Source organism: Parasteatoda tepidariorum, chromosome X2 (assembly GCF_043381705.1).
Source record: "Parasteatoda tepidariorum isolate YZ-2023 chromosome X2, CAS_Ptep_4.0, whole genome shotgun sequence".
Lineage (NCBI taxonomy): Eukaryota > Metazoa > Arthropoda > Arachnida > Araneae > Theridiidae > Parasteatoda > Parasteatoda tepidariorum.
Window position 1 is genome coordinate 23,908,579 of NC_092215.1, and position 25,184 is coordinate 23,933,762.

At 28.5% G+C, this 25,184-nt stretch overlaps 1 protein-coding gene across 4 annotated transcripts in view; it reads left to right on the forward strand.

The window, feature by feature from the left end:
* The first annotated feature begins 654 nt into the window (after positions 1-654).
* The window catches only part of LOC107455075 (uncharacterized), a 29,021-nt gene continuing 4,491 nt past the window's right edge, over positions 655-25,184 (forward strand). Inside the window, exons 1-5 of one of the 4 annotated variants that reach the window (XM_043056328.2) lie at positions 655-783; positions 11,114-11,756; positions 17,190-17,282; positions 21,412-21,528; positions 24,555-24,777. In XM_043056328.2, coding sequence (XP_042912262.1) covers positions 11,117-11,756; positions 17,190-17,282; positions 21,412-21,528; positions 24,555-24,777 — 1,073 coding nt within the window. In that variant the 5' untranslated portion in view covers positions 655-783; positions 11,114-11,116. Of the gene's footprint in view, positions 784-803; positions 939-1,547; positions 1,673-11,113; positions 11,757-17,189; positions 17,283-21,411; positions 21,529-24,554; positions 24,778-25,184 lie in introns of those variants that run through there. The other 3 variants (XM_043056334.2, XM_043056340.2, XM_043056349.2) reach the window with 3 other exon arrangements.

Genomic DNA, 25,184 nt, shown 5'->3' on the forward strand with positions numbered 1-25,184 from the left:
ACTTTAAAAATTCATTGTAACACAAATTAAATAACAGTAATAACATATTTCACCTACAAGTTTTAAAGATAATAAACTGGAGAACCTTGGCTAGGGGAAAAATGTCTTGGCATAGGCTTGTTGAGAAGGCCGGGGCCCATAATGGACTGTCGTGCCAATGAGAAGGAGAAGAAGAATAACATATTTCATGTGAAATTTGTAATAATAAATAATAAGCATGAACATTATTTACATTTGAAATTCATGTGTCTTAATTGATCGATCTAAATTATGTTAATCTTTCTTATAAGGTATTTCTTAAAAATTTATTTCTTTGCAAACATACAAGAGTCTGATGAACAGTTTAGAAACAAAAATATATTTATTAAATTATTATCCGGTAGTAGAAAATAATATAGATAAAGTTTGAATAAATGCAACTAGAACTTTAAAAAAAAAATACACATTTTATAATCTATAACCTAAAGTTTTGTAAAAATTGTAAATGATCTGCAAAGATCACTGATCTGATTGCTTTTTTGTCATCTGCAGGATGAATTTCTTTTTGCTGTTAATGTTGAGAAAGTAACACTAGAGGAAAAAGTAAAGTGAAAATTATTAAAAAACTTTGGAAACACTTGATTCGTCGTTGAAATTCAGAATTGTGCGCCCCGGTTTTATGCGCATGTGTGAGTAAGAATGCGCATGTGTTAGTACAGAACAGCGTAACTTAATAGCTCAAATCCGTACGTAGATTAGTTGTTACAGATTCTATTAAAGACAGCACGAACCATACCTGTTGATGTAAGTTTGTTTTAAATATCTTCGTTACTGATTTACTTAGATTTTTAGATTAAGCGTCAGGCAGAACAGTGTTGAAAGTTAGTGAGAGAAAAGTTCTATTAAAGTTCTTCATAAAACTAACATACAATTCTGAACTTTTCCACTTCATATAGCATGTAAACATTTATTATATAAAACGAAAGTTGTAATGATATGAAAGTAGTTTGATTCGTTAGGGAAAATGTACATAAATTAAAACTATAGTATAAGATTACATTAAAATTATTATTGCAATTTCGATACGAAATGCTGTTAGTAGCAAAATCAACCAGAACATGATTCTTACATTCGAAAGTGCATTCACTTGATTGCATACTTTATCATAATTATTTACTTATTGATTTTCTGATTCCATATTTAAGACAAGAATTAGAAATTTTAAGCTACTATACACAGTATACATGATTTGGCTATAGCTAATTGAATGCATCAAAGAATTGCTTTTTACTTTCGTAAGGAAATTTCCCGCCAATACTATTGTTATTAATATTTACAGGAATTATCTTTTGTTTTTATTATTATATCTCTTTAAATATAAATAAAAGTTATTATATCTTCTCTTTACATTTGTTTTTAATCAAAAATCTTGAAAATGAAAGTTTATTTATTTACTATTTTTAATCTATCATTAGCCATTTTTCAAAGCTTTCGATATTCTGATTCTAAAACTTCTATTTATTAGCTAAAATTCAATAGTTGAAAAGCGACTTGTGATATCTGTTGAAATATGTTATTTATCGCTTAAAATATTTCTGTTAATTTTGTCACAAAAGCAAAATTAAATTTCATTTTCATAGGCAGTTGTAGAACAACACACTTGATTTCTTATTCACATCACACTTGATTGCAAGTTAGTAAACTGTTTTTATGATGAAAAAGTATATTATTTACTTCCTAATTGCCACTTTAAATTTATGTTTATTCAATGTTTTTAATACTAGGAGGTATGCTGTAAATGTATATGCCTAATGTATAGTTTATTATTCACTATTGATTTGCCTTGTTTTTTCTATTAACCACTAATTCAATTAAAATTTTAAATTAAACTGACAGATTTACAATCTTTTCCCTTATTTATTAAATTCGATTGATATTTGTACTGTGAAACACTTAGTAAAAGCTAATACGTTTAAAATCTTATGTTTCGTTAATTCTAAAACGCATAGAATTTTTAATGGTTGTAAATGTGTATGAAATTAATGTTCCTGCTTTTCGTAGGACATTTAATATTGACTTGTTAAACTGTGTTATTAAATAAAATTCTAATTGGATTTAAATAAAATATTTTTTTCACTGAATTAATATCAAAAGTAAAATGTAGTAGTTTGTTTTTGAAATTATTTTTACACCGTTGGGATGTTCGTGGCAGAATCTCGGCGACATTGCTCCAGAATTCTTGTCGAAAGAGTTTATTATTTTTTTTTACTTATTTTTTTTTAAACTTATTTTTTTGGAGAAACGAATAATTTTGCCTTTCTTTTCTGCGGAAATTTTCGAAAGGTTTTTTTCTTTTTTTTTTCTTTTCCGGAATTATATTCAAAGGTGTCTTTCTCGCTCATTGGAGATTAAAAAATTGTTCGTGGAGTTTTCGATTTCCTTTTTGTCTTACGTCGCGACAGTTTAAACGATAGTTCGCTTTAGAAATTATGTCATTTTTTATTTAAGAACATCATATTTTACATTTTAAAAGTGGGACTTTGTTACAAATTCCGATTTGTTGCAAAATAATTAATCAATGTGATACTGTTACCAATCTTTTTTTATTTTGGTTGAAATAAATTTGATCAAATATTTTTAATAGTGCGAACATGAATTTTTTTTTGAATTATGAATTTGAGTCTTCATTTTATCTCTCATAAACTCGAGTCGATTCCATCGTGTATTATGTTGACCATTTTTTTCAACAATTATTTCAGCGAATTTTTACTTTTTTTTTTAAATGTCTTTTTTAGTTATTGATAATCTCGTGATTTTTTTTTTAAAAATATGCTGATATTATTACAACTTACGAAGTTCGAATTGCAGATTCAAGAAATCACTCGGACACGCTCGATTTGTTCCGATGTCTTCGTTAATCCATGATATGTTTCAATCCTTCATTTGACAGTTATTGCTACGAATTTTCATTTTTTTAAATACAATTTTATTAATAGCGAAACTCAAATCACTTATTTGATTTACTTTTAATGTGACGATTTCGTGTTTTTGATTTTTTGTTGCTAGTTTTACCGATTTTTCCGTAGTTTTGAAAGATTTCGGTTATTTCTTAGTTGATATTTCTACAATTTGAATCGCGCATTTAAATCCCTTTTTAACCCCTCAATTTCTGCCGATAGTATCGTAAATCTGTATAGTGTTTTGATTGTATTTTCAGCAGTTATTGATAATAATTTTCACTTGGTTTTCAAATGTCCCAATGTATTTCTGACGGGTCGAGGTGGCTCAGGGGATAGAGCGTTCGCTTTTCAAACGGGTGACTGGCCAGTACGAATTCCCCACCGAACACAGTGCTGACGTAAAAATATCTTCAGATGTAGACGTATCATGGGTTAGAGCCCCTTTGCCATCAAGCTAACCGCGGTAGGTTTTCGTGGTTTTCCCCTCCATATAACTCAAATGCGGGTTAGTTACATCGAAAAATCCTTCACGAAGGCAAATTTCTCCTAATACTCATTCATTTTTTCATTTAGTGCTCATGAACTTTAAAATTTTACTGAGTAAATATTTTTATTTATTAAATAATATTGTATAAGCTTAAAAATATAAATAAATCCAAAAAGTTTATATAAAATATATATATAATAAAATTAAAATAAGTTTAAATAATGCACTATCACTAATACGTATTTGAATCTTTATTGTTAAATACATAACATCTCATAATTTTTATCTAAAGCACTATAAAATATAAATGCAACAGTAATATAAAAGGAACAAGTTTATTAATCTTTTTGTTTTCCCACACCTCTATTTNTTTTAACTGAAGCACTATAAAATATAAATGCAACAGTAATATAAAAGGAACAAGTTAATTAATCTTTTTATTTTCCCACACATCTATTTACTATATTTATATGCTGATTATAATCAATAAATATTTATAATCAGTAAAAACTAAACTTTCTTCTGACTTTTACTTTAAATAAAATTAAACTGGAATAAATATTTAATGGTCTTCCATGTTTTAATAATATGATTAATAGAAAGTGAATATAAAATTATATATAATTATAAGGAGTATCAGTTACTTGTCCCATTTTTCAAATATTTATCCTTAGAAAAATGACTGAATTTTTAGAAAAATTGTAACTTTGTAATTTCAAAAAACAAATGAATCTTAAAATAATAAAAAAACATTTATAAAAAGTTTTAACTTATTTTTTTAAAATCAGAAAATAAAACTTTAAATTTGTTAATTGTTGTTTAATGTATCACTTAACAGAAAAAAAATTTTCTTTTTTAAACATGATTGAAAGAAACAAAATAAATTATATTCAAAAGAAATCTTAAAAATAATATTTAAAAAATCTTAAAAGTAATATTTTAATTTTTAACTTTTTTGATGGTGATAAACTTTCTCCAAATAGTTAAAAATTGTGTCAGCAGATGTTAAGAGTTAACTTGAAAAAACGTCCATTTTTTATTTATTATTATCATCATACAGCAGATTCAGAGTGTCTACTTTTCTCTCTTAGATGGTGATACACTTTTACGAGTTCCGTAGCTTTTAGAATGTAATTTTGCAGAAAAAAAGAAATATGTGCTTTTGTATTTTTTTCAGCTATTTTATTGCTTCAACTCTTTCTTTACTCTGTTTTTTAAATTTAAAATCTATAAATATGAAGATGCAGAGTATGACAGTTTTTGGTTATACCTATCATTTCAATGAATGTTATAATGCTTTTTTAAATTTATTGTTGTGTTTTTGTCGAAGAAAATAGTAACTTCGTTAAGTCATGAATAATTCTTGGAATTAGTCATGAATTTGAAAATCTAAAATATAACAGATGTAGTCTTTATTTCTGCATGTTTCGTCGTAAGTATGTAATTTTTGCAGCAGTTAGTCATGCATTTGTAAGTGGTTTTCAGAATGTTAAATTATAATACAATGTAATTGTAACCTGAAAAATTAAATGAAGTGGAGGAAAAGGTGAATTTTTATGCTGCTCACTGTTTGTTTGTAATTTATTGTTTTAAATTTTTCGTAACTTAGGTGTTTTTAGGAAAAAAAAGTTATTTAAATTTCTTAAAATCTTTTATTAGATATTAATATTTCTTGAATTATAAGATTCAATACCGAATAAATATTGTATCTTATTTTTTACTCAAATGGTTTTGTTTTTAATTTTTGGTTTTTGTTTAAACTCTATAAATTTTCTTTAAAATATTTATGTATTTTTTTACACTTATGTTTTTTATTTAGATTTTTAATATTCTCCCCCCTCCCTAATGTTTATGGATTTATTTTAATAAATCAATTATTGATAAATGGGGAAAAAATTATAATGAGTATCAGTTCTTTCATTTCTGAATGAATTCTAATAATTTGAAATGTTTAATTTTCAGCAAATATTCTACTGTATCATGTATTAATATTTCTAGAATTATGATTCAATACCGAATAAATATTGTATCTTGTTTTTGACTCAAATGGTTTTGTTTTAATTTTTGGTTTTTGTTTTAATTTTTGGTTTTTGTTTAAACTCTATAAATTTTCTTTAAAATATTAGTGTATTTTTTACACTTTTATTATGTTCTTTTTATTGTTAGATTCTTAATATTCTTTCCCCTCTCTAATGTTTATAGATTTATTTTAATAAATCAATTACTGATAAATGGGGGAAAAAATTAGATTGAGTATCAGTTCTTTCATTTCTGAATGAATTCTAATATTTACAAGTGTTTAATTTTCAGCAACTAAATATGCATGTGAGTCTTCGTTATTCAACTTGCTGTGCAAGCAGCCCTTAACTCATAAAGCATGTGAGCCCCTAACTTAGGGTATACACTTTATTGTAAATTAATATTTATTAGAACTTAACAGTGGTTAAAAATAAATTAAGATTATTTATTCTAAATTGCATTTTTAGGTTAAAATTAGTTCCATTTTTTTCTTATGAGTAACAATATGTTGAATGATCAATTTTATTAAATTTTCACACTTATCCCATGTCATGACACTAGTGCAGGGGTCGGCAACCTTTTGAAATGAAACAGCCAAAAGTTACTGTTTTGCAAAATTTCCCCGCTTTTAAAGAGCAACTAAAAATGTTTGATTTAATACTATAGTATTTTTTTTAAATGTATATTTGATTTTTAATTAAAAAAAACTGTTTTGAATACAGAATAATATTTATTTTTTATTTTTAAAATACGTTAATAATTTTTTTAAAATTTAGTTTTCATTTAATTTTTAAGTTTTTTTTAATTGTTATTATTTTTTTGAATATTTTTATTTACGGGGGGGAGATAGGAATACTTGGGTCATTAAAATTCGATGAAAATTGTAAATTTTCTTACTAATTCTTGCCAAATTTTCAGCAGAAAACGCGATTTTTTTTTTTGAAAGTGCAGCGAAGCACAATCTCATCAGATAGATTTTATAATAATTCTTTTTAATTTTTCATAGCAATTCCGCAGTAATATTCATTTATATATATAGTTAATATTCATCAATTTTCCTTTTTTATGAAATATGTACCGTCTATTCTTGTTATTGTTAAAAACAATTTTTAAGCACTTAATTATTAAACATTTAAATAAATTTTACATTTTTTTGTCTAAGTAAACGTTAAATCGACTTATGGTGAAGTGCTAGAAATGATGGTCACATACTCTTTATATTTATTGTAAAAAATTTAAAAATTTATAGAGCCTCTAGATTTCCAACTCAAATAACTTAACATTTTTTTAAAAATTATTTTAATAAAAGTCACTGAAAGTAACGATCTTCTATTATTTTAAATATCTTTTATACGCAAAATTACAACATTAATTTATTTGATTATGTAATTTAATTACATGCAGGTGATTCGGAATGACCGCTCTTAATATGCACTTAAAGAATTTTTGTTTCAAGTGAAAGCGAAAAAGAACGGATAGAGGTCACACGTTAGAATTTTAACCATCGAAAGCAAATCACTGTTGAAGAAGGCGAGTGTAAAAAGGCGATTAACGATTTTTTACAAAATTAAATAACTTTATAAATTAAATAACTTTAACATTCACCTGGCAATTAAGCAGGCCTGCTATTATCATTATTATTATTATTATAATAAAGATTATTATCAATATATTGTATTAGATATTTTTTAAATTCATGTGCTTGTTTTTTCCCTTTTAAATTTTAATTTACTACATCCACTGAAGTAGATTTTCATCTTTATTTTTGACAAGGTTTATAAAAATGTATATAAAGGGTGGTCTTTTCATAACATCATGTTTTACATGATAATAACATGTGATACACATCAAAGGCTTTAAAAAATGTAGATGAAAATTAAATTAGTATTTATTCATTAAACTGAAACATTAAACTGAAAAATTATCAGACATCAATTATGACTCGTGCATTTTTTTTAAACTCTTAATCTAAGTAGGATTCTTTCTGATGCATTTCAAATATTATATGCGTATTTATTTAATTTTAGTAATTTGATTTGCGAATAATTATTTTTAATGCTTATTTGTTACTAAAATTTTATTTTTAATTTTTATTTAATAATTTTATTAATTTTTGTTATTTGTGTTATAATTTATATTGTTATTAATATAAGAGCTGTGACTAAAATCGAATGGGGATACAGAAATAGTTCTTTTTTTCTGGGGTGGGGGGGGGGAATGAACTGGTTTTGGAAGTACAGATAAATTTTTTCACGCATTCTTGCCTTAAATAATTTGCAAAATGCTAAGTTTTTTAACCGAATATATCTCTAAATGAAAATAACACAATATAAATAATAAATAAAACTTTAAAAAATTTAACTATGTATTCAAACACTGTAGCATGATAAATCATAAATAAATATTTGTAAATTTTGATAATTCGTAAATACCTAAAAATGCTTTACCGAAGAATGTTTAAGTCTTTTTTTTTTTTTTTTTAATATTAAAAAAAAATACCCTTAAATCGCAAAGTAATTTTTTATTTAGTTAAGGCAGTTAAAGTACAATTTTGTTAATTATTTATTTTGTTAATTATCCTGCCTTCTAATATAAAACTCTGAATTAAGTTTTTACATAATTACAAAAATATTAAGTTTCTTTTTACTAATAATTAACTTAAACAAATGGAAAATTGTTAATTTAAGTCTAAAATATAATATAAAAAACATTAAATACATATGAAATACATTAAACAAATTATATTTTTAATAAAATAAGCAATGGTACAGTTTTGTTCGTAAAGGATTGCAGTTTGAACTTATTATAAAAACAAATGCTACGAACAAATATAGAATTTGATTTTTGAAATTTCAATCAAATAAGATCTATGAAAAATAATCTCAACTGAAAAAATTAAATTTAAAAATAAATTACTATTTCAAACACAAAATTAAAAAGCTTAGTAAATAACTATTTAAAAAAAAGTAAAAAGAATTTCTATATTTAGAATTCAAATGTGATTTATCTATTTCTATCTCAAGCTCCTACTAATGAATATAAAAAACATAAAAAAAATTTGAATTGCTCTTTTTTCTTTCTTTTAATCATTTTACTGTACAAAAGAGATTAAAAATTTTTTATCTACTTCATAAATATCAATTTTTACCCATATATATTTAAAAAAAGTTTTTTTTTTCTTTTTAGAAAAAAGTCTTATACCTAAATTTTAAAGCAATAATTGAAGAATTAATTTAATTGGAAAATAACAACATATTTAATGCAATTTAATTTTACCTTAATATTTAAACAATAAGACTGCAAGTAGTAAATATTCATAAAAAATTTATACTTACATTCAATAATTATATTAATTTATAAGGATTATAAAGGACCTTTTATATCTAAAATTGTGTTTTAACTGTATTTCTTTAAAATGATTAAGGAAAAATGAAAGAAAAGTTTGAATTCATTTAATACAATTGTTATTTAAATTTGTTTCCTATTTATATTGCATTTTTTAAAAAAATAATAAACATATTTTGGTAAAACAATATAGCCATCTATATAATATTATGAATATTCATGCATAATTTATCATGTTATAATGTTTAAATGTTTATTTAACTTTTTTTTAAAGTTTGGTTGATTGTTTAGATTTAATGTATTTTACAAAATTTGAAAAATATTTACGGTAAATTGTTATTGCAATTTTGTTTTTACTATTGATATTTATTGCGTTTCTTGATTTTTTCAAAAATATAATAAGCATAATTTGGTAAAACAGTATTGTCATCTATAAAATATTATTTCTATGAAAATTTATACATAATTTCTAATGTTATAGTATTTAAAGTTTTACTTAACTTTTTAAAATTTTTGTTGATTGTTAAATTGTCTTGGGCATATTTATTGTATTTTACGAATTAAAAAAATATATTCTAACAAAAATTTTAGAAATTTACAAAATACTTAACCATGCCTGTGTGACTTCTTAAGTAGCCCGATATCACACTAAAGCGACAAGATGTTAAAATAATCTTTTATGCAAGTGATAAAACAATGTAAATAAATAAAATATGTTAAAATAAATAGCAATATTTCATAATAAAAATAATTATTTATGAAAGAAAAAGTATTAAACATAATTTACGGATAAGAAATAATTAACAAAATTGTACTTTAACTGCTCTAAAAAAATTATTTAGAGATTTTTTTTAAAAATCCTATTATTCGTCAGTGACAGTTTTTCTGCAACAATGAAAAGACAAAAGAAAAATTGTCTGTTAACAAATTTGCCATGTTAAAACAATTAAAGTGATATATAAAAGNTTTTGAAAAAAACAACTTATTTTTGCAATTTGGACATCTTTGATTTTTTTTATATTTCGACAGTGTGAAGTATAATCAATAATGATATTAATTCCAAATTTTTGGAATGGTAAGACACTTTGTTCGAAAGATATAAACAAAACAGTGACGGTGCGCACGCCGCGCTCTAGTTTAGTAGGTAGCGGATGAGTTCGAGAACAGTCGAGCCATATTCTACATACATACGCCATCTACATACATACGCCACACATACATGACCATTAGTCAGTACAACTTTATTATTTTAAATAAGTCATTAACAAAAGCCTAACGATGTTTAAAACGCACATTTTTTTTCAACAAATAATTTTAAAAACGTTTTATTTCAGTGGACATTTCTTTTTTTTTTTAATTTGTAATGTATGTAAAATATTTTGTATCAGTTTTATTACTATTTTTAAAAAATCTAAGTCATTTTTAATTTTAAAAATTTTTTAAATAAAGCTTTGTTTTTACTTAAGACTAGTCAATCTTTAGGACAGTCTTAAGTCAATTCCTCTTTATTTTAATTGAAAAAATTAAGCAATGCTATTGATGATATAGAACCAATTTTTTTTAGAATTAACATTTTCTTTTGTTATAGACTTATTTCTTTTTTTTATTTTTGATTGATTTAAAGATTTCTGATTGATAACTTTCAATTATATGTTAAATTGCGATACATTGCGAAGTCTGACTGACGATCTATCACGCTATAAAATTTCCTGGCCTATTTTTACATAAAAAATAATAATTCTTGAGGATTTTTTTTTAAAAATGTTATTTGATCACTGGGTAGGCGGTCACTATTCGACCACTAGATCACTAGACCACTATGAATACTTAATTTGGGCTATATTAAAGCTGCCTACATGTATTTCAGCTGAAAATTTAATTTTTGACTTTTAGCCAAAGGTCATGGTCTTCTGGGCCTGGTCCACAGTGCGGCCCTTTGACTATTTATATATATATAACGAGCATTTCTGACTAGTGGCCAAAGCTCTGACGGATATGATATCTCCGGTACTCTCAAATTAGAAGAGTACAGATACTCTTGGAGTATGTGGATATGAGGAAACTTTTCCCATTCTATTGATCCCGATTGGGTTAAAATACAAAATTGCCTTCAGTTTTGACACCTCGAAAATAAAGAAAAAAAATTGTCTTTTCAAAAACAAAGTTTTAAAAGTTTTACGTAAAAAAGATATCTTGAAAATTTCAACAAGATTAAAAAAAAAATAGAGTACACAATTCTGCCTTGATTTTTTTAACTGTTGCTTATATAACATTTTCTTAATTCTTCTCGATTATAAGAATTGTTCATTTTTCTGTTTAATAGGCCATGTCTGACGAAAAGCAGTCCCCCAAATCTCCCTTTTTCGATGAAAACTTGAACACACAGCAAGATGAGGAAAGCACTTATTCAATGGATGTAGAAAATGCCAACCTGCATACTTTTGATGTTTTGAGTTCCAATAATCCTACTTGCGATATAGCGCTTAGTCAACTTGCTTTACAATTAATAGAGAATCCGACTTCCACACCAAAGAGTGAGGGTGATCAAATAGCAGCTTTGGAAAGCACTTCGGATCAAATGGCACAGTTGAAAAAAGCTGCGGAAGGCGTGTTGGTTCCAGAAATTGATCCAAAGGGTGATTCAGAAATTGCCGCGAATCCGAAGGGTGATTCAGAAATTGCCGCGAATCCGAAGGGTGATTCAGAAATTGATATGGATCAAATTGCAGCTTCCGAAAGCGAAAATCTGAGTGTGGCTTCAGGCAGTCTATCCCAGGTATCTTTATGGGATGAGGCTTCTCTCGCACTACCTGAACCTCCAAGAATCGACATCATAAATGGTTTAGTCAGGGAGCATTTTCCAGCCTTGTTTGCAGAAGGAAATCGGCTGAGAGATATATTTGGTATAACAAATGTTCCAGATAATATTCTGATTGAATTGCAGCATAAGTGTCTCTTTATTCTATGTAAGTAATCAAGTATTGATATTTTAGATTTACTTTATTTTTTGTGAAACTTGTTTGAATTACATGACCTTTCAGGCTCAAAATTTTTATTATGTGTCAACTTAGGTGTTTTAAAGATATTGAATAAACTTGTTCTATAGGCAAACAGGGAGAATTATTTCCATCCTTTGGTTACTGTTAAAGTCATCGTTTAACCTGTCAAATATAGGTAAGGTTTTTTCGTGGGATGCTATCAATAAAATTGCGAAATAGCAGCCATTCTGTTGAAAAAGGTCAGCTAACATCCATCACATACTGCAATAATTGCTTTGTGTCCTCTTAATCAATAAGTTTATTGCGACCTCAATAAGTTTATTATTGAGGTATGGTATACGGGGTGAGGAATATTCACCACCGTATACCATACCTTAATATATCTATATTCTTTAGCACTTTCATTTTTCTTAAATATTAACTTGAAACCTAACTTAGCGTACATTTTTAATGATTTTGAAAATACATATTAAGGGTCATCATTATAGAACACCTTATGTCTATGTATTACAGAACAATCTATGTATCTATGCATATAGATTGCCAAGGAAGCATACCAGTTAAAGTAGCAAGCTGATAAAGGTCTCATAGTAGCAGGAAAAGGTTATATTCGCACAACACACATTTGATTCGTATTTTAAAAAAGGCACATCCATCCCACATGCTCAAATACCAAAGTATTCTCGGTTGTTGTAAGTATCAGAAAGATACGAAACAACCTCAAAAAGTGTACTGTATTGAACATTATATGAATCACTGGCTTGTAAGAATACACATTTTATTGTATTACTTCATTAAATTTCTCATTTAACTATTAGATTAATTATTTAAACATTTATCTTGAAATGATTTAGATGTCTTGAATATAGACTACTTAGTGCAGTGGTCGGCAAACTTATTAGACAAAGAGCCAAATATGAACATTACAACAATTTTATAAAAAATTGGGAGCCAAATTTGCTTGTTTAGCAAACTTTCATTGCACTAAATAAGTAGTACACTAAATAAAACTAAATTTCATACTTAGTAAACATTTATTAATGAGAACAATGTGCTTGCATCTCCTTGGAAAGTCTGAGTAAGTCAGGTTTGCATGTTGTTTTTAATATTAGACATGATTCCAAGTTCTCATCAATAAGACGACTTCTTAGTTTACGCTTGATATAATGTTCATGCTTGAAAAAGATAGTTCGCATATATACCTATGTAGAATCAAAAAGGGAAAGAACAGCAAACCCGAGCTTTTTCACCTGATCGTAATAGCCAGGAATACTATTCCAAGCGTTGAAAATGATCATGTCTTCCTTCTCCAGGTCATTCAAAGCAAACCACTTGTGTTGTGAACTAAGATCAATTTTTTTCTTCTCCAATATTTCCAATTCAACACAATGACGTTCGAATTTAGAGCGCCATATCTCCTTGTTTTTTAAATCCAGCAATTGTCTTTCAGAGCTACCAACGTCAATTTCAAAAGGAGAAAATTTCAACTCGGTAATCGCAGCATTAAGAGGATTTTTGACAAATGCTAAAGTTACTGTGCTGTTTTTAAATTCCTGAAACCTGCTGAGAAATGCTTCCCTCATATTTAAAATTATTCCTTTAAAATGGTGTTTATCAATAAAGGAATTATTTTCTTGGCGATGCTTCAGCAGGCTCGGAAAGTGAAACAATGTTTCCCTTTCAACATCAAAAACTTTTTAACAAGACAGGACAACGGCAGACACATTAGATAAGACAAAACTATTCACACTGCAACTGCTTGTCTGTGATGTCAATTTGTACCCCCACTACTTTAACTTCAGAAAAAGTATGTGCGCGCATGCTTGTGGTACCTTTGTATCACACCGGAGTACACCGAGAAAATACGAAAAATTTCAGCCGGTAGCTTGTACATGATTTGCGTTTACGTTTACGAAAACTAATAAAATTAAACTCGATGTCCGTTACTTATTTTTACAACAATATAAAATTTTAATTACCTATCGATCTTTCAACTTAAACAGAAAATTATACATGTTCTCGATTTATAGAAGAATTTTAATTTATCAAAATAAGATAATTTTTTTCTTACCAAGTTTTTTTAAAAAATGAAAATATTATTGTCCCTTCCGTGGATATTTGTGCCAGAGCCGTACTTAAGGAGCCAAAGAGCCACATGCAGCTCTGGAGCCGCACTTCGCCGACCACTGACTTAGTGTATATTTAAAGGAAAAAAATATTTCAGTTTGAAAGAAATTTCGTTCAAGATGTGTTATGTTATACGAAAGTTTTATGGGACTTGTAGGTGGTATGTGAACGAAAAGAGGTGTAACCCTTTAGTTACGACACTCAGGTCTTTTGAGGTGAATCCACTAAACAGTGCACTGCTGTGAAGTGTGATCAGATCGTTAAGCTGATGTTAGGATTTTCTTAAGTGTAGCTAGGGGTCTGTCCCAAGGCCGGATTTACGTATAAGCTAAATAAGCTGTAGCTTGGGGCCCCGAGAAAACAAGGGCCCCCAGATCCTACTTTCCCCTCTCTTTTTTCAAAGATTTATTCGGAGCTGGGGCCCTGAGAAGCCCAAAATGCATTTTTTTTCTTTTTCACATTGTCGGTCACAATAAATATAAATAAATGACTGAATAAAACAAAAAACTTCGTTGTCATTAGTAGGGAACATATCATCTTTCAAGCAATTTGAGTATTAATAGATTATTTATAAATAAAAAATTTTTTAGTTTAAAAGGTAAAGTTTTTTTTTGCCCCATCATTCGATCATCAGACTATTTAATATCTGTTTCTAAGGATCAGAATTCCCTTTCATTTTACTTTAAAGTTGTACAAATGATATATTTCATGTGATATGCAGCAGTTTTAAATAGCACTTTAAAATATCTAAAAAAGAACAGAAATTGTCAGTTCAAAAAAAAATTAACTAATACTTTTGAATAAGAATTTAAATAACTACACACGTTTGTTTTGCTATCTCATTCTATATAGCATTATTTAGAGTAGACAGTTGCGTGTGGGTGTGATGATGACGTAATAAAAGAGGCATACAAAAAAAGCAAATTTCATTTCAGTTAAAATCCTCAATATCATATTTTTAAATTCCTCGAAAATGTAGTAAAAGAGGTATACAAATTAACTGTCGCAAACAAATTAATATTAAGTAAGAACAAAACAAAAATGATATCGAAATATGCTGAATCACTGATGAGACCGGGATGAAAGACATCGAAACCTATTTGATTGTAATAGTATAAATAGAAGGTGTTTCTAAAATTCTGAAATCTATCAGGCTTTAATTTTTTTTTCTGTCACAAACTTTATCAGTAATTAAAAATAATAAATTCGTTAGATTTCAATATTGGTTCTGTTTTTTCGTTGATTAAATGTTAAACATTAACAGATATTTGTCTTTTAAAACATTTCATTCTATAATAAGATAATTATTCTACAATTGTAATTATCTAAAACTAATTGATATAAAGCTTTAGTGTGTTCCATTGATATGTTGAATGCTCGTTTTGGCTGGATGCCCGGGACAGTCGCTCTTTCACATCCTAGCCACTATACACCATCAAGAGCAGAGCTGATACTTTAAACACGTATGACATTTATTCTCTCTGATATTTAATAGACCCTTTAATAAATCCTTAAAAATATAAGCCAAAAATTTACATAAATAATGACAATTTTTTTTCTTGCACTAAAATTTAACAAATGTACTTAAAATAATTAAAAAGAAAGCAAAAATAATGAAGAAATATTTTCAATATAAACATCAATTAAATAATATCAGCTTACGAAATGTTCTTTTTATTTTTACAAACAGTATTAATATAACGGCCCTCACCTGCTCCAGGGACTGCTGGATTGGGTTCAAAATGACAAGGCTACGGAGTTGAATATTAGTAGTCGTAAACTCGAAATTGGGTCGGCTGTGCAATGACTGTTATAAAATAAACTAATAAATTTGGCCGGGATAGCCTGGTTGATAGGGCGTTGGACTCGTGTTCGTGAGAATGGGAGTTTGAATCCAGCCGGCAGAAGAATACCCATGTATAAAATGGTGACTGGTGCATGTTAAATCTGTCGGGGTCACAAAGTCCTCCAAGTTCTCATAACAAATAAATACCTCTGGGTACTAATCTAGCAGTTCCCTTGTCTTCTGGATTGGATTCAAAATTACAAGGCCTTGGAGTTGAATATTAGTAGTCGTAGACTCGAAATTGGGTCGGCTGTGCAATGACTGTTATAAAATAAACTAATAAATTTGTCCGGGCTAGCCTGATTGATAGGACGTTGGACTCGTGCTCGTGAGAATGGGAATTTTAACTTAAAAACGGACCCTTCACAAAATGATTTTGCTTAAAATGTGTTTCTTTTGTAACTTTTTCCCCTCGTTCAAACATTAAGTGCAATAAAAGAAAGGTTCTACATAATAGTCTCATCGCAATTGATATATTTAACAAAAAATTAATATTATCAAATTTTTTAATTATATAATGTTAATACTCAACAGTAAAAAATAATGACAGTTTACTTTAGGTGTATAGAAATGGAATTGAACTTATAAGGGCCCCATCATTTTCAGTAGCTTAGGGCCCCACCAAGCTTAAATCCGGCCGTGGTCAGTCCAGACATTTTATGAAAGGTCCGGTTTTTGAGAAATTGTGAAAAAATTACTCACATTCTTTCATTCAGGGTCCTGCTTTCATGAATTTGTGCAAATAGGGTCCGGTTATTGCAAAAACCTTTTCAAGGAGTTCTTAAATTGTAAATAGATATAAGAATATGCTCAGCACTGCAAAATTATAATAAAACGTCAAAAGTAAACAGCAATTGCTGCTTCTAAATTAGAGATGCAACATACAAATATTTGGTATTTAGCCTATACTGCTGAACGCAGAATATTCATTTCAGACGAATAATAGAAGAATCGTCTGCCGAAGACAAAACTTAATTCGTTTACATCCATCTTTCTTCTTTTCTGCCCTGGGAAGAGTTTATTCGAATAACAAAACTATAATGAAGATAAACAAATTTGTGAAGGGTCCGATTGTGAAGGGTCTGAATTTTCTTTCTTTTTTTCCCACGAAGTTTTGATGTTAGTATGATTCGACAACGCTATAATTTTCAAAAAGATTAAAATTTAAGATATAGCTTTATTAGATTTAGATAAATATTGCTTGCTAAGATCTTTTAATGACTTTTGTTCTCTGAAATGTTAAGCAAAAATATGCAGTTAGTAACTTTAAATGGATAATTTAACATCGAAAGATATCCTTCGATGGTTTAGTTTGGCCAGAAGGTAGGTCTTTTAAGTATACTTTTTATTTTTTATTCCTTGTCTGTTGAGAATTGTTTACTTATTGATTGTTTTTGATTAAATTATGGGTCATTTTATTTTACTAGATCAAAATAGAGTTCATCGTGAAGGTGATAATGTGGATATTCTTCTATCTGGGGCTTTAATAATGGAACTGAAGCACTTGTATGCCTTAGGATGTAAGTATATTTTAGTTGCATTTTTTCAACCAGAGCAAAAACCATTATTCTTACATTAAAAAGCAAATTAGATATGCAAAAATACCGATGGATTTTCTTAGAAAGCTGTCATTAAACGTATTTACGCTTTTTAACGAACAGCGTGATATTATTTATAATGTAGGGCTTGAAACAGTTATTAATGTGTCAAGATTTGTTCTTTACAGGGTTCGTGATTTTTTTGATTTTTTTAAAAAAATCAAAAGAATCATATTTTTTTTATTTAAATCGGATTTTTTTGATTTTAATTCAAATACACTGTAAGAACTTTAATTTATGATTAAAAAAAACTATAAATGCTTAATTAAATTAACTTAATATTAAAACTATATTGTAGCAATATTTCAGAAGCTCTAATTAAAATAACTTTTCATTATAATACATGACTTTGAATGCATAGTAACCATTTTGAAACAAATGCATGATTAAAATTTAAAGACTAGATGAAATAGAGAATTTAAAGAATACTTCAGGGGTCTGTCTGGGGTTTTCTGAGAGGTACCTATTTTGTGAAAATTAAAAATTATATTAAAAAATCAACACAAATATAGTAAAAATATGGATTTATCGTTTCTTACGAGACACAAAAATAAAATTTTAAGAAAAAGTATTTTGTGTGATTATTCTATCATTTTTCCTAAAGTTGAATTTGTAAAGGTACCGTTAAACGGTAGTAAATTTGGCTTGGACAGACCCCTGTACTTTAACTATTAAAACAAAGTTTCAGTTAGCAAACCATAACTTTAATTTAAAATTGTGATTTTTTTTTTTTTTCTCTTGATTTTTAAAATGACAAAATAAATGTAGCAGACTGTGTTTATAAATGTTAAAAAACATCTGAGTTATTCATCAAAAAATAAATAAATATTTAATCTATATATTTTTATATTAAAATATTCACTTTTAATTCTATATCAAAATAGATAAGTTAAGCTAAAAAAAAATTAGAAAATCTATGTACTCATTGGAATTTTTTTTCACAAAATTTCTTTATAGAAAATCAGATAATGTCAAAGATACTGTAAACATATTATGAGAAAAAAATACCAGTTAATAACCCTACTGCATCAAATAGACTTTGAAAGAGTTTGAAAGGGAAGAATGACACTATATTAGGAAAAAAACATCTGAATTCACCAGCCCTTTTTTTTTTCTTTTTCTGTTTTTGGCATATTAGGGTAATTTCTTTTTAATATAACCTCAAGCTTTAGAAATATACATTTTTCACCAATAAAATATAATGTAGATTTTAATTCACGCTTTTTCATTCAAAAGGTAGAATTTTGATTTACAGTATTTGTATTATTTTTTGAAAAAAATTCATGTTTATTAATTACTTTCTACAGCAATGCAAGTCTATATTAAGACAGCATTAAATGTTTACCTTAATCTGTACTTTCAATCTCAAGAATCTTTTTAAAAATGTAAATTCAAATGTGTTGGAATTTAACACACACCAAGAAAGAAAGTAATTTCATTAACTGAAATTAACTAATGCAGCAATTTATTTAAATTAAATTTTAATGCTAAGAAAAGAAAATAATAAGAGTATCAAAAATTTAAAACACTGTTTTTTTAACTTTTAAAATCAATATATATTGGTAAAAAAAATTAGTTGATTTAAATCAATAATTTTTTTTAAAAAAATCATGATTTAAATCAACGAACCCTGGTTCTTTAGCTAGTGCTTTTTAATACGAATTATAAAAATGACGCGAATTGGAGCAAAGTAACTTCGTAACATTGGGAATTGTTTTCATTAAAATACTTAATATTTAAAAAGTAACTCTGATGTTGCATTGTTCTGACACCTGAAGATATACAAAATCTGAAAATGTTTAGTATTTTAAATTATTTTCGGGAACATTGGACATTTCATACTGTTTTATTATTTAAGAAATGATTTTTTTCTCTGTTAGTATAAGCGCTTGTCTATGTAATGATATAACTGGATATACCATCGTTAATCAGAATTTTTATTTACATTAAAAAAAAACTTGAAAGAAAGGTAAAAAATTCGATCCATGTAATATATAAAACAGTTTTATGATATATAAGTATCTTTCTTTCGTGTTCAAAATATGAACAAAAAACTATGAAAAGAACCTTCAATATGTAAAAAAAAAAAAAAGCTAAAAATTACAACTTATACATTTGAGGAAAACAATTAAAAACTGTTCAGTTTAGTTAATAGAAGATAATTTGAGTTCTATCTTCTAAGCTTCATACTTCGAGATAAAAATCACATTTTCTACCATTATTGAACTAGCGGATCTCAGAGGTTATGTTCAGTGGCTTTTTCTTTAGCAAAAGCTTTTTGAAAAACACTTAAATGGTTTATAAATGTAAAAAGGGACTAAAAGGTTTGATATACAGAATATGCAATTGAAGTTCGGTTTATGAAGTTTGGGAAAGAAAATTAGTTTGAATTTCAAATGTTGGACGGAAACAACAAGCACCTTCTAAGTTTTTTTATTATTCTGGGCGCTGCTCAAAATTAGTGTTTACGAAAAAATGAACAGCTTTGTCAGTTCACCTCTTGTCTGCTTGATCAAATGTTAAGTGAAACTGACACAGTACTTGATACAGTTCTCTCGATACAATTGTGACTTAAACCTCTTGCGGTCAGCCAAAAGATAATTGGTTGTATGTCAAAACATTCCCACTCTATAGCTATTTATGCTTTGAAGCCTGGGATTGGCATAATAGTTCGAACCGAGCAGTGGTGGCTCAATGGATAGAGCACTCGCCTCCCAATGAGAACTGGGTTTGAATCCCATTAATAACTGGTTGATATGAATTCTGCACCCTGCTCGCACCAATCAGTATTGACGTAAGATATCCACAGTGGTCGACGAATCTAGGGGTTGAGTCCCTTTACCATCAGCCTCTAGCCGTGGGAGGTTTTGTGGTTTTCCCTCTATGTAACGCAAACGCAGGTTAGTTCTGCAAAAACTCCACGAAGGCACATTTCTCTCAAAACTTGATTAGGAAGTTTCCTTGGGTTAAAAAAGCTACGGCGATGAACATTGGAAGTACTAAGGCCAGAATTGGGTCAGCTGTTCAACGATGGTAATAAAATGTTTCGAACCCAGTTTCTTGAAACTGGAAATTTTAGACCGACTAACAATGCTTTAAGAAAGTACATTATATTTTTGGTGCGGTTTTTTTATGCGACAGTATACTTAACATTCAGCCAATTTTCCTTAAAATTTAACATTGCGTACACATTACTTACGCAATTCGTGCAACGGAAACTGCCTCGCAAATGCATTCCAGTGTTTTCAGAAATTTAGAAGAAAATTGATTACAGAGTCTGCTTTTAGCAGCAAATAGCATAAGAGTTGAAGACTAATTCGAAGATGCGAACGAGAACCGAATGAGATACCTGCAAGTGACGTAGTGTGTATTTCGAGGTTGATTGGTTGTAAAAATGTGGCTTTGTTTACGTTAGCAACTGTTCGTTTCATCTTATTTCGATTTAACTAACCCCGTCAAGTATCAACTCTCTTAAGAGATACATGTTATAATCCGTCACAAATGTTCTTTCACAATGATTTCAATTCTCTCACCACATATTTCTTATTTAACACAAAGATAGGCACGAAGCCATGTAGAACATAAACTAATTATGCATCGATGTTGCCAGGTACACAAAACAAAAATATATCAATTGTTACAATAAAATACGTAAACAATTGAAAAATCTAAGAACGAATTAAAATTTCAACTAATTCAATGTGCAATACTACGTTGTATTTAATTAACTTCACGTTAATTAACATTCTAACTTATGTGGAAAAAACTTAGCTGAACTTTGCCCGGCTATTTTGTTTATTGACGATCAGCTGGTGCTGATGTCATAAGTCACGTGTGGGTATAGAGTGTCTTCTTCTCGAAGTGCAAGTACCCAATTGGTGAAATATATTTTCTCGAAAAACTCTCCAATCCGGTTTATGTTCTCATTCGCATAAGCTATTTTTTTCGCATGGCTTGGCCATGCATAAATGTTTATTTTTATTGATAAAAAATTTTCATGTATCAATTAATTGAATGATCAAATTTTGAAAGTTCTGAATTTTTTCATTAGTGATTAGAGACTTGGTTATGGAAGGAGACATCACTGATTTTGCCACGTTATATCCGGCAGCAGGACAAGAAGATAAAATGGTGTGTGCTGCTTTGATTTTGGGATTTACTCTACTGGGTAAGCTAAGATTTCAATTTTCTAGCAATATGTTTAGAAAGCTAAGCTAATTTATCTGATTGAGAATCTTTAAAATAACTAACGTCTCCCGTAAGACTGGAGCAAGCGTGGCATCAGGCATCTGACCTACATTTCAAGGACTGTAAAGTGATATCAGGGGTCTGTCCAGACACTTTGTGAAAGGTCCGGTTTTAGTGTAAAAATTACATTCTTTCAACCAGGGTCCGCTTTTATGAATTAGTGCAAATAGGGTCCGGTTATTGCAAAAAACTTTTTCGATTAGTTTTTAAATTGTAAATAGATACAAGATTACGCTCGGCACTGTAAAATTATAATAAAACAAATTAAATTTTCAAAAATAAACAGCAATTGCTGCTTCTAAATTAGAGATGCAATATTTGGTATTTAGCCTATACTGCTGAACACAGAATATTAATTTCGGACGAATAATGGAAGAATCTTATGCGAAGGCAAAACTTAATTCGTTTACATCCATCTTTCTTGTTTTCTGCCCTGGGAAGAGTTTATTCGATTAGCAAAACAATAATAAAGATAAACAAATTTGTGAAGGGTCCGATTAAAAGAAAAATCATTTTGTGAATGATCCGATTTTACGTTAAAATATTTTGTGAAGGGTCCGTTTTTATGAAAAGATATTTTGTGAAGGGTCCGTTAAGGGACCCAAAATTCTAATCAGACCTCTGGATATTCATAAAAGTTTTTGATCAAATTTATTTAAAGAAATTATTCTCTATCAGGTACCTGAATCTGTGTTTTCAATAGAGCTCAAATTTTTCTCATTCTTCAGCAATTTTATTATAAGCAGCAGACATTAAAGAGGCTTGCCGCATTGTAAAGGCGTTGTGCGTTAGCGATATTTTTAGGTTAATTCTTTCTTATTCTCATTAAATAAATATAACTTGAAAAATTTTAATGAATGTTGGTATTAAGGGAAAAATTAAATCTTTATCTTAGTCTAAAACTTCTTAGAATATTGAGCCTGTTCACACTTTGCCTCGTTTAGACTATCGGCGAAGGGAAAGAAGTTTTGAAACCGGTTTCGAGAAGCGTATTGCTGCTTACGTTACGTTAACCCTTTGACGATGAATTTTTATTAAAAAAATTTTATATCTTTTTTTAATTATCATGTGTTAATTTAGGTCAATAAGTGAAAATTATTATACTTAGCGTTATAATCATTTTATGGTTATAAAATACAGCTTGAAACAAGTTTTTTTTTTTCTCGTTAAAGGTAAAATTTTCAAAACGCGGCTTGCTTCCAAACAATTTTTAGCAATTATTTTGCACCTATTTTGTAGTTATTCAGATCTAAGAGAAACTGTAATTCATTATTGAAGTTACTTTAGTGAACAAAATCAATTATTAAATTTTTAATATGGATGAAAAAAATTTCAAATATGATTCGATAATCTAACAGATTTAACTGATAAACTAACCGATAATTACAAAAAAAAGGCCAATATGTTTTTGCTTGCAATAGAGCGTTAGGGAAAAAATACATAAAAGTGATACAGGTGTCCAATCTGTGTCAAACGAACCATCCATACATAATTAAAAGCACCAAAATGGTTTGTTTTACTGTTATGCTGCCTTTGACTACAAAAAAGAAGTTTCCAAAATGATTTTTCTTTTAATCGGACCCTTCACAAATTTGTTTATCTTCATTATTATTTTGTTAATCGAATAAACCATTTCCAGGGCAGAAAACAAGAAAGATGGATGTAAACGAATTAAGTTTTGTCTTCGGCAGACGATTCTTCCATTATTCGTCCGATATTAATATTCTGCGTTCAGCAGTATAGGCTAAATACCAAATATTTGTCTGTTTCATCTCTAATTTAGAAGCAGCAATTGTTGTTTATTTTTTAAACTTTAATTTTTCTAATTATAATTTTGCAGTGTTGAGCATAATCTTGTATATCTTTACAATTTAAAAACTCCTTAAAAAGTTTTTTTTTGCAATAACGGACCCTATTTGCACAAATTCACAAAAGCGGACCCTGGTTGAAAGAATGTGAGTAATTTTTTCACAATTTCACGAAAAACGGACCTTTCACAAAATGTCTGGACAGACCCCAGCTCTGGGTACTAATCTAGCAGTTCCCTTGTCTTCTGGATTGGATTCAGAATTACAAGGCCACGGAGTAGAATATTAGTAGTCGTAAACTCGAAATTGGGTCGGCTGTGCAATGACTGCTATAAAATAAACTAATAAATTTGGCCGTGCTAGCCTGATTGATAGGACGTTGGACTCGTGTTCGTGAGAATGGGAGTTTGAATCCAGCAGGCAGAAGAGTACCCGTGTATAAAATAGTGACTGGTGCAAGTTAAATCTGTCGGGGTCACAAAGTCCTCTAAGTTCTCATAACAAATAAATATCTCTGGGTACTAATCTAGCAGTTCGAGAAGCGTATTGCTGCTTACGTTACGTTAACCCTTTGACGATGAATTTTTATTAAAAAAATTTTATATCTTTTTTTAATTATCATGTGTTAATTTAGGTCAATAAGTGAAAATTATTATACTTAGCGTTATAATCATTTTATGGTTATAAAATACAGCTTGAAACAAGTTTTTTTTTCTCGTTAAAGGTAAAATTTTCAAAACGCGGCTTGCTTCCAAACAATTTTCAGCAATTATTTTGCACCTATTTTGTAGTTATTCAGATTTAAGAGAAACTGTAATTCATTATTGAAGTTACTTTAGTGAACAAAATCAATTATTAAATTTTTAATATGGATAAAAAAAATTTCAAATATGATTCGATAATCTAGCAGATTTAACTGATAAACTAACCGATAATTACAAAAAAAAAAAAAAAAACAATATGTTTTTGCTTGAAATAGAGCGTCAGGGAAAAATACATAAAAGAGATACAGGTGTCCAATCTGTGTCAAACGAACCATCCATACATAATTAAAAGCACCAAAATGTTTCGTTTTACTGTTATGCTGCCTTTGACTACAAAAAAGAAGTTTCCTAATCAAAAATCAATTTAATTTCAGCCTTCGCAGATTATACACAGACTGGTAGAGAAAGACGCTTAAAGGAGCTGATTGAAAAATGTCGTGCAACTGGCGTGCCGCTACCCCATGAACATCAAGCTCAGCCTGATCATCCCTTGACAAATTGGCTTCAGTGTGTTTCGGCTTCACTTCATGAGCTCAAGCTATATGTGCAAGCATTGAAGGACGCTATAAACTGCTTTTCTACAAATAATATTGAAAGGTAGTGTATAAATTTCATTTTAAAATAGTTATTACTTAAGTTTATGAAAAGGTCAAAGTAATCCCATAGTCTACGCTAAAAATATATGGTAGGTCGGTAGGGGAGAGTGGGGTCAATTGTAACAGGGTACGATTGTAACAGAGCAAAAATTTCGAGTGTCGGGTTCTAGATTTTGTTCCTAGGTGGCGCACAAGGTGCATTTAACAAATCTACATGTACACCCCTGATGGCAACCATTTTTATGTACTTTTGAAAGAGTTACATCGCAAAAGATATTTTCACGCCACGCAAGTACTTTTTTTGGTATTAGAATACTATATTATAGCAAAGTAATTTTGTTTAAACAAATCAAAATTAGTAACCGAACATGTAAGTGAACACCTTAATTAACATTTCAATAAAAAAAA